The 16,227-nt window shown below is 38.5% G+C and overlaps 1 protein-coding gene across 1 annotated transcript in view; it reads left to right on the top strand.

The window, feature by feature from the left end:
- Window positions 1-16,227, top strand: part of LOC109440080 (ankyrin repeat domain-containing protein 26-like) — a 97,475-nt gene that overhangs the window by 53,291 nt on the left and 27,957 nt on the right. Inside the window, exons 21-23 of the mRNA XM_088788973.1 lie at window positions 1,131-1,304; window positions 6,180-6,382; window positions 7,582-7,807. Of these exons, the coding sequence (XP_088645099.1) occupies window positions 1,131-1,304; window positions 6,180-6,382; window positions 7,582-7,807 (603 nt within the window). The remainder of the gene's footprint in view (window positions 1-1,130; window positions 1,305-6,179; window positions 6,383-7,581; window positions 7,808-16,227) is intronic.

The raw sequence follows: 16,227 nt of genomic DNA, 5'->3' as shown, positions 1-16,227 counted from the left end.
CCCTCCCTTGAGGTGGTTTTTAGGTTTAGGCGGTCATCTTCCTCACTTAGTAAAGCTCTCAAGGCCTGGGACTTGTCTCACTCATGCTGGCCCATCTTTGCCGCTGTTTCCACAGGGGGGAATCCGCCCTCAGCATCAGGGCTTCTCAAGCGTATTTCTGGTGGTGGTGGCCATGCCCTCAAGAGTAGTGAAGGTTTCCTGAGGAGGAAATCAGAGAGGCCGAGAAGGTCAGAGCTGGAAGGGACCAGAGACCCTGTGTGCCATGTCTTTCTTTCTAACTCAAGTAAACTGAGGCCAAGACATTAAGTGAATCTGCTCAAGGCAGCACATACACTGATTAGCTGAGTGTGGAGTCGAGTCTCTTCTCCCTGCTCACAAGTAAAAGGCTGCATCTAAACAGGGTCTGTCTTGTGACTTTGTCATATGCAGTAATTGCATCTGGCTGAACACAACATGTACTTGATGTATTGCTGAACTATCCATGTTTACAGAGGCTGAAATTTAATTTTTTGAGCTTTCATACCAGCCTCTGAACTTTCAGTCAGCTTATTTCTCACCAGACTTAAGCTTAGCATCTTAAAGCACCAACCCAGAGTATTATAGTATCCAGACTATATACCTGGGAGAATTTTGGACCTTTCATTGTGTTTTGCTGTCACTGTGCCAAGTGATGTCCTTGATGCTTGGGCTTCTAAGTGGACATGACAGGTATGGGGAGCGAGGGGGTGGGTATGCATTTGTAGAGGAAAATAAAATGCAAGAGGTTGAATTGTGGCAGCATTTGTCCTTATTTTCTGATATTCTGGACTAAAACTTGCAAGTCTACCATTGCCAAGGTCTGGTTGGTTATTTTCATACTATCAGATTATTCCAGCATGCTGAGGAAGCCTTTCTTTCATGAGGTTATTTTAATTTGCTATTATTTCAATACAATAAAATGATATGAAAATGTTCGTTTTCAATGTTATGTCAAAAAAAAATTGCCAAGGACAAGCTAGAATATTCTATTGTAAAGCACAGGGGACAAAGATGTTGAGAAACTGCCTTCCCAGTGGGTGTGGAGCACTGGAGTTTGACGGCCAGATTCTTGGATTGATTAGTTAATTTGCTTTGTTCCTTGTCATTTCCAGGACCCACCTGGGGACCCCAAAGCAGTAGCAGAACAGGAAATGGAACAGCTAAAGACCCAGGCGGCGTGCCTTCAAGCTAAAATGGCAGATCTGATGGGCATGGTGTCTGAATTACAGCTCAAGCTGAACTCAAGCGGCCACTCAGAAGACTCCTTTGTTGAAGTTAGGATGGCCGTAAGTGTTCTGGCTTTGGTTTTGTGTTAAGCAAATTACAAAACCTCACCCGGACAGTTGATACAAATACCACTATTTCTTTTCAACACAGAGGAGCCAAGTAGTGGGAAAATTTCAGTGTAGCAAAGATAAATTGGCTCTTATTTCTTAAGTATAACATAATGCTTGTAAGGGTTATCATTGCTGAAATGGAAAAATATTGATTACCTTTTATGACAAAAGAGATCGTCCTTCTTTTTTCCAGCCTGTCCTGACTAACCACCTTCTCAGTCTTTAACAACCCGCAAGTCGGTGATTAGTTGCCAAGACTAATGTTTTCTATGTGGGTATCAGGTTGATGAGCTCCTCCTAACTAAGGCAGGGCTGGAACCTAGAAATAAAATCCCTGACACCTGAACATCCTGGCTTGATGTACACGCTGTATAAAATATGATGAAAACACATCCCAAGTTCAGCATGTGCTTTTCTCAAATAAATAAGTTAATCTTCATTTTCATTAATCACAAGAAATAGGGGTTTAGAGAGTGTGAAATTTATTCTGAAACATTTTAGGTGGTTTGTCTTTCTTTCGTTGTTTGTCAAGTTTAATATGTCACGTAATTTGTGTTTTCTTAACAAACTTAAACTGACAGCCAGTAAGGAGAGGGGAAGTGTGTAAGAAGTGTGACCCAGGAAAATTGAGAAGTAGCAAGGAAATTCAACCCAGATTGGAAAATTCGCCCTAGAAAATGAAAACAAGCTGTAATTCAAATGTAGGTCAAAACACTGTGGATGTGTGAGTGGTATGATAAAGGCTCTCCTTCAACCCTGCACCAAATGGCTCCTAACCCACTTACTTGCTGAGCCAGGAACTGAGCCTGTGCAACAGTTAGGTTTGGCAATTTGCAAGATAGCAATATTGCTTGTTTTACTTTTTATCACCACTAAGTTCTTTTTTAAAAATCAGTTTTGCATTCACACGGTTTAAGAATCGGTTGTTCCACAAGCTTTGTATAGAAAAACAGCAGGTCCTTGGCCACACCCCCACCTGCTTTTCCTGCTTCCCCAGATAACCACTTTCAACATACTTAGCTGGTCCTTTCCATATTTACCTCCACATAACAGGCTTACATAGCTACTTAAAATTTCCCCCCCTATTGTAAACGTAGTTTATTGATCTCCCACTATGAAGGATGACTGTTTAACTGTCTTTCATCCCCATCGTCGTCATCACACACACATGCTAGACTCACTAAGATAAAAAGAGAGAAGACACTGATTAACAAAATCAGAATGAAAAAGGGGAATTTATCACGATGCAAATACAAAGGATCATCCAAGAATACTATGAAGGACTATATGCCACCAAATTCAATAACCTAGAAGAAATGGACAAGTTCTTAGAAGCATACAGCCTTCCTAGGCTGAACCATGAAGAACTGGAAAATCTAAACAGACCGATCACCAGTAAGGAAATTGAATCAGTCATCCAAAACCTTCCCAAAAGCAAAAGTCTGGGACCAGATGGCTTCACTAGTGAATTCTACCAAACCTTCAAAGAGGATCTAATACCAATCCTGCTCAAACTATTCCAAAAAATTGAAGAAGAGACAGTACTCCCCAACTCATTTTATGTGTCCAACTTTACCCTGATACCAAAACCTGGTAAGGACAACACAAAAAAAAACTGTAGACCAATATCTCTGATGAATACAGATGCAAAAATCCTAATCAAAATTCTAGCAAATCGAATACAACAATGCATTAAAAAGATTATTCATCACAACCAAGCGGAGTTCATCCCAGGAGCACAACGATGGTTCAACATCTGCAAATCCATCAATGTGATACATCACATAAACAAAATAAAGGACAAAAATCATATGATTATATCAATTGATGCAGAAAAGCATTTGACAAGATACAACATCCATTTATGATTAAAACACTTAATAAAAATAGGTATAGAAGGGAAATACCTTAACATAATAAAGGCCATATATGACAAGCCCTCAGCTAATCTCATAAATTAATGGTGAAAAATTTGCTGTACATTCAGAAACACGACAGGGCTCTCCCCTATCACCTCTGCTTTTCAACATAGTGTTGGAAGTCCTTGCCAGAGCAATCAGGCAAGAGAAAGAAATAAAGGGCATCCAAATTGCGAATGAAGAAGTTAAATTATCACTCTTTGCAGATGACATGATGCTATATATAGAAAACCCTAAAGACTCCACCAAAAAGCTATTAGAAATAATCAACGAATACAGTAAAGTTGCTGGCTACAAAATCAACGCACAAAAGTCCATTGCCTTCCTATATACTAACAATGAAATATCAGAAAAAGAAATACAAAAAACAATTCCTTTTGCAATTGCAGCAAAAAGATTAAAATACCTAGGAATAAACTTAACCAAGGATGTGAAAGACCTATATGCTGGAAACTATAAGACATTTTTGAAAGAAATTGAAGAAGACACAAAGAAATAGAAAGACATTCCGTGCTCATGGATTGGAAGAATCAACATAGTTCAAATGGCCATATTACCCAAAGCAATACACAGATTCAATGCAATCCCCATCAAATCCAAATGGCATATTTTAACGAAATAGAACAAAAAACCATCAGATTTGTTTGGAACCACAAAAGACCCTGAATAGCCAAAGCAATCTTAAGAACAAAGAACAATACTGGAGGTATCACACTCCCTGACTTTAGCTTGTACTACAGGCCTATAATCATCAAAACAGCATGGTATTGGCAGAAAAACAGACACATAGACCAATGGAATAGAATTGATAACCCAGAAATAAAACCACATAAATATGGACAGATAATTTTTGACAAAGAAGCAAAAAACATACAATGGATAAAATGTGGCCTCTTCAATAAATGGTGCTGGCAGAATTGGAAAGCCACAGGCAAAAGAATGAAACTGGACTGCTATCTGTCACCATGTACCAAACTTAATTCAAAATGGATCAAAGACTTAAGCATAAGACCTAACACAATAAACTGCATAGAAGAAAACATAGGTACTAAACTTATGGACTTTGGGTTCAAAGAGCATTTTATGGATTTGACTCCAAAGGCAATGGAAGTAAAAGCTAAAATAAATGAATGGGAATATATGAAACTTAAAAGCTTCTGCACAGCAAAAGAAACCATCGACAAAATAAAGAGGCAACCAACTGAATGGGAGAAGATTTTTGCCAACAGTGCCTCCAATAAGGGGCTAATATCCAAAATATACAAGGAAGTCATGCAAATCAACAACAAAAAAATAAAAAAACAAAAAGAGAGGATTACAAGACAGCATTATCAAATTCAGACTTTTTTTGTTGTTGAAAAAAAATGTAGCAATCATCTCGCTAAACATTCATAGTGTGAGATGTGATTTCTCCTTGACCTTGGGAATCATTTCTTCTTGGAAAGCAATTCAAATTACCATGAAACATTTGTAGCTGACAGAGGCCGAAGTAACTCAAGATGGGTTACTTGTAACTCCCTACCACTTCTTAAGAAATAATGGGGAACAGGTGAGAGACTATAAACTCAGAGGTGACTTATAGTCATTTTATAGAAGAAAGACATGAAACAATCATTCAAGAAATGGTAGAAAATTAAGTGCAGATGTTGTGTGGCAAAGTCGATGACAATAAAGGATGCATTTTTGAGACTCCTGGTGCTTATATCTTTGTTCCTCATTCCGAGTAATTCAAGGTTCCACATTCTAAGACTCTGCTGCAGTATCGATGACATTTTATTGCAATTGAATTTATTTCAAAAGTTGATCCTGGTTTGTGGTTAGACTATTCTCAGTCAACTTCCTTTGTAACCAAATTATACTATCTTACTCATTCAAAACGAGGATCTCACAGCAAAACTGGAAACTGCATTTTCAGAATGTCTACATCTGTGGGGTGGCCACTTTGTTCAATGGTTAGAGCATTGTGCTCATAACACCAAGGTGGCTGGTTCGATTCCCACATGGACCAGTTAGCTACACCCCCCACAGCTGGATTGAAAACAATGGCTAGTTCTTGGAGCTGAGCCCCCAGTGGGCGGCCAGCCCATTGGCTCAGTGGTTAGAGTGCAGTGCTCATAACACCAAGGTTGGCGGTTCGATTCCCGCATGGGTCTGTGAGCTGTACCCTCCATAACTAGTAGATTGAAGAGAACGATTTGACTTGGAGCCGAGCTGTGCATCCCACAATTAGATTGCAAACAATTACTTGACATGGAGCTGATGGGTCCTGGAAAAAACACTGGTCCCCAATTTAAAAAATAAATTTTGTTTTAAAAAGTTTTTTTAAAAAAGATGTGTACATCTTGTGGAAGAAAATCAATCTTAAACAGGAGGTATTATCTATGAAAGGAGTACAAAAGTCATGTGAAAAACTAGAGAATAAAAAGTGGAGACAAAAATTATTAAACCTCAAAATTCATATAGTGACGAATGTGGTAGAAAAGAGTGAAGCAGAACACTATAAATTCTGGGATATTGAAGACTGAGCAAGATGGGATGTAGTAGAAAAAAATTTTTAAATCTATTTTTACAGATTAATTCATTGATTTTTAACATGCCTTATGCATTTCACTGCAAATTACGTTTTAGATATACATATTGTATGTGATTCCTCTACTCCCCTTAAAAGCAGTTATTATTATTATTTTTTAGATTTCTAGAACTAAGGTGGGATTTGCTTCTCCTTTTTAATATTTCAGTTCCCATCATTGTTATCACTCAGTTGATCTTTGAGAATCATTCTTTCGGGAAAATCATTTTATTTTTAAGACCACTTGATAGAAAACGAGACTATTAGGAATACAAATAGACTGTAATTATTCAGTTTATAATTATTTTTAAAATGTATCCTTTCCGTTGGCTTTAGGAACAAGCAACATCTCAAGAAAACGTAGACCCGCTAAATGACTATGATGGTGCTTCCATAAGTGACCTGGAACTCAGAGTGAAACGTCTGGAATCTGAACTCTGCAAAGTGCAAACTTCTTCTAAAATAGAATTGGAAGAATGTAAGCACCTCTACCTTGAGGAATTAAAACTTAGAACATCATTGGAAAAAGAACTAAACAAGTAAGTCCAAACAAAGTCAGAGAAAACCAATCGAGCTCATTAATTTGCCTCTAAAGTATAATTTTTATCCAGGCAGATTCCCGAGATTAACAGGAAGTGAAAGCTTACTAAATAGTATAATTTTGGAAAATGATGTTAGTGAATAAATTACTTTTAAAATGTTAGTTCAGGATGCATCTCTCCCCATTTTTGGTTTTACGTGACTGTATTTTTCCTTCTCGCGGTTTTCATAGAGTTAATCTGATCTACCAGTCTTTAAGCAAAGTGTTTTTGAAGCTTTATGATTTAGACAGCGCTGTTTATTATATAATTTCTTGTCAGAATTCCCTAAATAGTTTTTAATGAGGTAACTATTTATTATAAGATAACCACTTAAACCCAAAGGCTTAAGTACTCTGCATATTCTGGCACTTGGTAAATGTACCCTCTCTTATTGTGCTCTGTGTTATTATCTCTAGAGGTCGCTTTCAGACAAGCTGCTTTTTCTAGTTCTTCTGATGTACACAAAGGCATACACGTGACATATAGGAGAAGGTTAACATAGGGGTGAAGGGTAGTGTAACCTACGAAGTGGCTAAAAAAATGAGGTGGTCAGCCTAAGGGGGTGTGTGGAAGACAGAAAGGGCAGATCGCACCTCCAGTGCCTTGGTAACAGTGTTATAAGCTACACGCCTCCGGAGCTGTTTCAGTTCAGTATGATCACCAACCAGGCTCTCTTGTTCTCCCCCAGAGGCCATTGTTCTAAATGACGCCTCAGTGCCAAATGGTTAATTTCTTCAGGGTGATGAGGGGATTAGCCTAGGGAAGTGAAAGCAAATGCTTGAAAATATCTTGGTGGGATTTAAAAAAAAATTTCTAAACTCGTTTACTATGTATGTCTCATGGCAATCCTCAAGAATCTTATTGGTTCAGCCATTCCAGAAGGCAGCAAGTATTATCTGTGAAGCCGTGGACATCAGTGATAGCCCTTTTCCTCCCCCTCCCTACTTTGAATTACTTCTTAGTCTGGCTTCCCCATAGAAAGATATGTGCTTACTTAGAACGATTTGAAACCTATCCCTGCACATGGTAGGTCTGCCCTGACATATGTTCAGTGTTCGTTTCATGGGCAATTCCACTTACTATTATGGCAACATTAAAAAATGCAAATCATTAAGGAAAAATAAAGTACTAAGTCTTTGCTCTTACAATCTTCACAGGACTGATGACACACTGGCAGAGATGAGAACCCTCCTTCTCACGAAGGCACCACAGAACCCTTCACTCAGCACCACTCCTAGGAGGCCAGACCTGCTGCCACCTTGTATTGGAAGGCTACATGATCGGTTCTTACCTCCAGGAAACCCTGCTCCAAGAGGACAGTTGGTGATTCTTACGTCAACCCCACAGACTTCTAATGATGGCACGTTGAGCAACTTGAGGAAGGTGAGTTATATTATCTTCTTTCCTTTGGGTTTCAGATTTCCGAGATAATTCTTGTTCTTAACTTGGTGAGATTCTTAGTTGTTTCATTGACTAATGCACACAACGGAAAAGGCATAATTATGTGTGCTAATGTCGAAAGGAGACAGAAATTTTACAATCTTTTGTAAGTCCCTGCATCTCCCATGTTTTAAGAGCGACCTCTCATTAACTGTGTTCAATAAATGTAATTAACTGACACAGTTTAAATTTCTGGAAAAGCTGCTTTTCAATTAGATTTTACAAATGAAATATTATTGCCTAACAACGAACGGTATGCTTTGAGATGCTTTGGCTTACTTCTGCATTGTCTTTAATTTGGTGATGGTTTATAACAAATTTAGTTTTCCTACAGCCCAGTTTTGCCACCCCTAAGTGTAAGTGAATGATTGACATTCACTAACTATACGTGGATATTTCTTATTTCAGTGAAACCAAGGTAGATCCTTTTTATGAATTCAGCAAACTTGTAACACTGAACAGATTAATTTGTCTCTTTAAGTTAAAAGTTGTCATCTTTTTACATGACAGTACATCCTTAATTTCTATTTTACTTATAGCATTTTTTATTTCGATGATTTAAAATGTCTTGCTTAAAGGCAATAATAAAATAAAATATCTTGCTAAGCAATAGTACGTTTTCTAAAGAGGTAAATTGAGCAAATATATTCGAATTTTTAAAATGAAGTTACTTATATCTGTACATCTTGGCATCACTTGAATTATTGATGACTGAGGTGGCAATGATATGGCGTCTTTAATACCAGCTTGTTTTCTTTGTGTCATACTGTTATTAAAATGTCCATTTTTTATCTCATTTCTTGAGTTCTTCATTCAGCTCCAGGATTTCTGTTTGGACCTTTTTTATAGTTTTCATATCATTGATAAAGTACTCCTTCTGTTCAATAATTTTACTCCTGAACTCATTGAACTGCCTTGTGAGTTTTCTTGTATCTCATTGAGATTCTTCATGGCTGCTATTTTGAAATCTCTATCACATAAATCACAATTTTCCGTGACTTTGACTTGGTTTCTGGGGAAGTGTCATTGTCTCAGTGTTACCGTGTCACCTTGGGTGTTCATGCTGCTGGATGGCTTGTTCCTCTGCAGGCTCATTTGAAGTAGTGAACACTTTCTTATTTATGTAAAATTTGATTCAAGCAATTCAACAGGCAGATAACTAGACGTCTTTGTTTTGTTTTTCAGTAGCTGATGCAATAGCACAGTTTCTGTTTTCTCTCACTGGTGCTACTTGAGCCTGGGGTGTCCACGTGTGGGGGCTTAGCTGTGAGTGTGGTTATGCTGGCCTGGGTGACCAGGGTGATGGGTGTTGCCGCTTTATCCAGACCACCAGAGTCTCTGGGCACCAGCCCCGTGGGAGGGAACAGGGGAAGGGGCTGGTTGAGGCGAGTCTGTCTTGAGCCCACTGAGCCCACCTGGCTCCCTGTGGCCCTGGTAGCACTGTGCTGTGGGTGGAGGCTGGAGAAGTATTTCTGCTGCTGCTACTGGTCCCTGGTGGTGCCAGCACTGCTGCATCTGGAGAGGGGTGGGGATTCTTGGGGAGGTGGGGGGATGCTGCTGCTGCCCTGCTTAGCCTCCCCTGGGCTGTGATGTGGGAGCTGACCCGTCCCCTCCACCGCTACTGCCTTTGCTGGGGCTTCAGGCTCAGCCTTGTCCACCTGGAACTGCGGCTGTGGGCCTGTCCCTGTCCTTTCCTCCATCCTGCCTCCCTTTCACATCCAGTGCACCCTCCTTCCCTTATACAGATGTGTGGTCTTTTAAGGAATTGTAGTGTGTTGAGCAGAAGAACCTTTCTTGGGCGATAGATGCCCGATGAGTTGTAGATATCGGTGGAGATAGAAAGGGGTTGTCTCTCTTGACATGATGTTTACATCATTCCAAAGAATATTCATTTCAATCAATGCAAGGTGGTTTGTGTGTTTGATGGTGTTTTGTGGCCTTCTTAACACAGAGAAAAATAGCACAGGCCTGTGCTAAACGGGGCTCCAACCTGTGTTTTCATTCAGCTTCCCCTTAAAACATCATAGGAGAGCAAAGCCAAGGGCTTTCGGACAGCCCTTCGGCTAAATGGAGTCCACGTCCTTCAGAGTGGTGAACCTGGAGGAAGGACTGGGTACCAAAAGAAAGTGAATGTCCCATGCTTCTGTAAATTGTTAAGCGTGATGCACAATTAAAATGTTCTCAGTAGTTTCACCACAGAAATCAGAAGATGAAAGAGTGTAAAGGCATAAGCAATGCAAGAGAATATGCTTGTGGACATTTTTCCTTTAATTATTTTTTGGTAGGAAAGAGGTGTTTAGTTTTCAGTATTTCCTCATAAATTGAAAAACCATTTTTGTTAAAGTCAATGTCCTCATTCCAAGGCCAACGCTGTTCCCTTGTGAGGCGCTGGGTTGCCCAATGATGCAAGGCTGAATAAGAGATGAAAAAGCACCAACTCTGTCAGGATCCAGAGATAAGTGTCCCAACTCACTACAGAACCCTGGAAAGACTTATGATATGGTTGTGACGATGTGAGATTGGACAGAAGTGCACTAGATGGTGAAGAGAAATCTGTTTTGTGTTTCCAATTTTGCTATAGTTAACCCCCAACATGAATAATACCTGTGCTGGTTTATATAGGTCAGTCAAGTTTGATTCTGAGGAAAAGAAAAGTCATTTTAAGGAAGAATTTCCTCAACTTGAGTTTGCTTTCTTTAACTCATGATTTTCTCCTTCAAGTTCCGTGTTCTGTGTTTAGAAGTGTTTATGCTTTATAAACTGAGTGTGTTGACTTCTGTTAATAGGAGTTGTGATATTAATCTGTGTCTTTGTTTTTATTCCTGACTTTAAAGCTTATACTTGAGTTAGAAAGCTACTGTTTTGTTTCTCATGCATCAACATTATTGAGCTCCATGACAAAGGTTTACGTATTCATTTTCTTTGAGTTGTACTTAGAAATCGATGGAATTTTCCTTAATACGAGGTAGCAGCTGGCATAGCACTCTAGCCTCAAAAGGAAGACTTATCCCATTCCTGGCCCGCAGCTCATTGGTTTGGTGACCTCAGGTGACCTATAATCTCTGTGAGCCTTGGTTGCCTCTCATGTAAAATTAGGGACTTTCACTAAATCAGTGACTTTCAGACTTGAAAAATATGCTTTTTCTCAAAGAATAGTACTGTTCTTTGAGAAAATTGTTTTGTTTAAAATTCTATTACTGTGTTTCCCCAAAAATAAGACCTAGCCGGACAATCAGCTCTAATATGTCTTTTGGAACAAAAATTAATATAAGATCCGATATTATATTGTATCATGTCATGTCAGGTCACGTCATGCCATGTCATAACATATCATATCTCGTATCATGCGCTGTCTTATATTACAGTAAAATAAGACCAGGTCTTAATTTGTTTTTGCTCCAAAATGCATTAGGGCTGATTGTCCAGTTACGTCTTATTTTCAGGGAAACACGGTATGTAAAAACAGAGACCACGGGCGGCCTGATGCCTCAGTTGGGTAGACTGCAAGCTCTTAACGACAAGGTTGCCGGTTCGATTCCCACATGAGCCAGTGAACTGCGCCCTCCACCGCTAGATTGAAAACAACGGCTTGAGCTTGTAGGTGAACCATGGTGGGCAGCCGGTTGTCTCAATGGTTGGAGCACGGTGCTCATAACGCCAAGGTTGCCAGTTTGATTCCCACATAGACCCGTGAGAAGCAACGGCTTGAGCTTGGAATTGGGCTGCTGGTGGGCAGCTGGTTGGCTCAGTGGTTGGAGCGAGGTGCTCATAACACCAAGGTAACCGGTTCGAGTCCCACATTGGCCAGTGAGATGCACCATCCACAACTAGATTGAAAAAAAACGGCTTGACATCCTGGAAAAGCAAACTGTTCCTCGATAGTCCCCAATTAAAACAAAACAAAACAAAGCAGAGACCGTAGCACTACCTGGCTAAGGAGGGATGCAGGCTCCTAAGCTGTGCTAATCCGTGGGTGTCCCCATGGGACCTGAGCTTTCTCCGAGACGTAGTGTAGTGAGAACTGCCAGTTGTGAGAAAATCCTTCTAGCTACAATCCTTTGGATTAAAGTTTGCTGGTACATTCTTTTGTGTATAGTTTTCTCACCTTTCTATATATTTGATGAATGGAAAAGTATAAATGAGACTGCAGACGTGTTCTCCTTATTAATGTTGGACTTCAAGCTACTTCCACCATCTGAACACACTCCTCACCTAGAAATAAACATGCCGTGTTTCCCCGAAAATAAGACATAGCTGGACCATCAGCTCTAAAGTGTCTTTTGGAGCAAACATTAGTATAAGACCCGGTCTGATATTATTTTATATTATATAAGACCCCGTCTCATATTATATTAAAATAAGACTGGGTCTTATATTAATTTTTGCTCCAAAAGTCGCATTACAACTGATGGTCCAGCTACATCTTACTTTTGGGGAAACATGGTAGAAGGTGCTGAAGTAAATATTTAGGAAAAGAGCTGTTTTGGGGGAAAATAATAATAATGCTACATTGGTAGTTCCTCAATTCAAGTCGTGTAAAAATGTGATTTACATTTTATATTGTTGATTAACAGTAACTTAAAACTGTTTCATGAAAGTCCTCTCCCTTCATAGGGTATTTAGTTATTGATTTTACACGGCCTGTCTAGTGATGTTGTTGTCACATTATTCATGTTATAAGTCCTGTCTATCAAGCCATTCAGAAAAAAGTGTTATGCAAATATTGGAAAACATGATGGCCAACAAATTTGTCTTCACCCCTAATTTGTACAGGGATTGGGTGTCACATTGCTGTCACCACAATATCTATTAGATTCTGGATATTATTTTAAGCACTCCTTTGGACACTTAGTGAGAGGATAGCTTTCAGAAGAAAGGTTTAAGTAAGAACACTCTAGAGTGGGACACTTGTAATGTGAAATATTCCCACACATTTTATTATTAAATAGACTATAGCTACAGCTACTTGAGTGTTTTGAAAATTGGACCTGATTTCTAAAGAATAAAGTTACATTTAAAGAATTATATATTGTTTTTTGTTTCTAACTCTACAAAGTCATGAATAAGAAAGTAAATTTGAAAACTGGCTCTCGGTCATACTTTATTCAAGCAGCTTTTCGGAAATCTTTCTGTCCATACGAATACAGTAATGTTTCAGTCATAGATGGCAAAATCGTTTTGGGTATTGTTTCTGTCAGTAGAATTTTCACATGACATCACAGTACCACTTTCATGATTTTATGTCTTTAAGGTTCTATGCTGAAAAATGAATAGCCTAGAATACACCTTAAGATTACTTTTCTAGAAGTGCAAGAATGGAAAGCTCATTTTGAGGAAAAGTCCATTAAAGTAAAAACAGAAAACAAGAAACATTTATAAAGGACAGTTTTTCTAAGAATTGCAAAGTACTGCATTCAGTGTAAAATATGACTTGACCTGTTTAAACTTCTTTGTACCAATCAAATCAAACGGCACCCTTTGGAAATTATGTATCTTCGGTAGACCAGTATCAATTGCACTGTTGGTCAGATTAATCTAAATAGCATCTCATATAGATGGTCTCTATTGTGTAAAATCAAAATAGGCAGTAATTTATTTTACTCATTTTTTAACTTTTTTGTATTTATACAATCTGTACGTTAAGTCTAGTCTCTAAAGGTATCATTTAAAGAGCACATTTCATAAGATATATGTCATTTCTACAATAAAGTCTATTGTTTACCTTAAATGCTATAATAAAATTTGATTTATTTCAGTTGTTGCAGGAGTTGGAGAAAGAACTAAGTATAAGTTGACAGAAAGGTATGTTGCCAAAATGTATTAATTCAAGTTAGATATCATTGATTTCTGGAATAAAATGTAAATAGTAAATGGCATCCCTTTCCATGTTCTGATAATAGATACTACATTACATATTTTCTTCATAGCAAATAAAAAAGGTGAAAGCATAAACATTTATAGTGAGACAAGGTCGTATGAGTATTTACGACATTGTATATCTTTCTAAATATCTCAAGAGTCTATGTATCGCTTTTTATTTCTGGTCTGTCCCCTTCCTTTCTTCTGCCATCCCTATGGAACTGTCTGCCTGCACATTGAAAACTGGGCGTCATCAACTTCTCATGTTTCTGCCAGTGATATAAGGCCCAATACCCAGACTTATCTAGTGATATTTAGGCAATTACTGTTCACATATGGCATTTCCCCGAAAATAAGACCTAACCGGAAAATAAGCCCTAATGTGTCTTTTGGAGCAAAAATTAATGAGTCCCGGTCTTATTTTCGGGGAAATACGGTACCTCCTGGGAGGGCCAAGCTACCATATTTCCCCGAAAATAAGACCAGGTCTTACATTAATTATAGCTCCAAAAGACGCATTAGGGCTCAATTTCCGGTTAGTCTTATTTTGGGGGAAACACTGTAGCTGTCACCTCATGGGTGACATTTAAATCTGCAGTCGTTGACTGTGTCATTAGTTTGCCATGTACCCTCAGGAGAAACTCCGAATTCCTTTGCATGGAATGAAAACACCCACATCAATTTAGTTCTCACCAAATATTTCAGCCTTGTGTCTTGCTACCAAGCCTCGTTTGTTTGCGCCTTTGCTCTAGCATCTACCTAAACTAGACCACTTCTCATTCCGTAAGTGTTCTCCCCCACTCTAGTTTGCATCTGCTTCTTCCCTCTAGCTGGCCTCCTCTGTCCTTGTCCTTCAGGCATCAACTTCCGTATGACCTCCACCAGAGAACAGACAATCAATACTGGGGTGTCCCTTCCGTGTGCCCCACTCGCGTCCTGTTGTGCATTTGTGTGGTATAGGGGACTCTGCATGGAAATCGCCTGTTCATCTGTTCCTTCAGTTTATAGTAGATGATGGGTCAGGGGTGGACCGTGTCTTCTTCACCTTGTAACTTCAGTGCTTGTCGTACGACCTTGTCAATAAAGGGATGAAGAACGACACAACCAGAAGCTCTGGTACTTAACAATAGCAGTTAAGTCAGTGTGCAGCCGTGGGCAAATTATATTGAATATGATCTCCTATTGTGCACTGTTGCCTCATATATAGGTTTTTCATTCTTCTTAACGCTTATACTTAGTTGTATTTTAAAGAACATAATTCTTTCTTTTTCTTTCCAGATGCTGCTGAATTTGAATCTGAATCCAATCGAACATTTCCTCCATTATCTATTGATGATGAACTTAAGAATGCAAAACAATAATATGTCCAAATTTTGAACGAAAAGTATATGATCTAAAATATAAGTCATACAAGTGTATTTACTGGGCTGTTTAAATAACATTTTAATTGCATCCCAAAGCATATGACATGCGAAGTCCTTATTAAAGGAAAATACTTTTGTATCACATGTGTATAGGAAAATTTATTTTGCATCATATGTGTATAGGTGCAAAATTAATTGAGGGGTTTTCAGTTGTTTTTATCCCTTTAAATCACAATTATGTTTGCACAAACCTAATAGTATTTTAAACTATTTTCTTGGCATCTAACTAACTTTGCAATGAAATGAAAACAAGATGTATTGCATTTTATGTACTCAAACTATCCAAATACCAGTGTTTAACAACACCGAAACAACAAAGTTGTCATTAATACTTCGATGGTGTTAACTGATAGCTTTATTTTTCTATTTTTCATTTTTTATCACCATATATGAACCTCAAGCTTTAGACAGGCATCATTTTGATATCTGCTGCTATTGTTATGAGCAATATTTGGATTTATTACAATGGTTATAGTGCCATAACACTTGGATATAATTTTAAACACTGATTCATAGATCTGCCCTCAGAGAGAAAACCTGGAAATGACACAGATAGAAGAAGAAAGAGACTTGAGACTTAAAAGAAACGAAAGAACTCTACAAGAACTTTCTGACTCCATCAGAAAGAGCAATATAAGAATAATGGGCATATCAGAAGGAGAAGAAAGAGAGAAGGGAACAGAGAATATATTCAAACAAATTGTCGATGAGAACTTCCCAAATTTGTGGACAGAACTGGACCCTCGAATCCAAGAAGCAAATAGAACACCTAGTTACCTCAATCCCAACAGGCCTTCTCCAAGGCACATTGTATTGAAACTGTCTAAAATCAACGACAAAGAAAGAATCCTCAAGGCAGCCAGGGAAAAGAAGACGGTAACTTACAAAGGAAAGCCCATTAGATTATCATCAGATTTTTCAGCAGAAACTCTACAAGCCAGGAGGGAGTGGAACCAAATATTCAAACTATTGAAAGAGAGAAATCATGAGCCAAGAATAATATATCCAGCAAAGATATCCTTTAAATATGAAGGAGGAATAAAGACCTTTCCAGACATACAGAAGCTGAGGGAATTTTCT

Source organism: Rhinolophus sinicus, chromosome 12, assembly GCF_057876585.1.
Source record: "Rhinolophus sinicus isolate RSI-liver-muscle chromosome 12, RSI-T2T, whole genome shotgun sequence".
In the NCBI taxonomy this organism is placed as follows: Eukaryota; Metazoa; Chordata; class Mammalia; order Chiroptera; family Rhinolophidae; genus Rhinolophus; species Rhinolophus sinicus.
The sequence above is the reverse complement of the archived record's forward strand: the minus strand, read 5'-3'. Positions and strand labels throughout refer to the sequence as shown.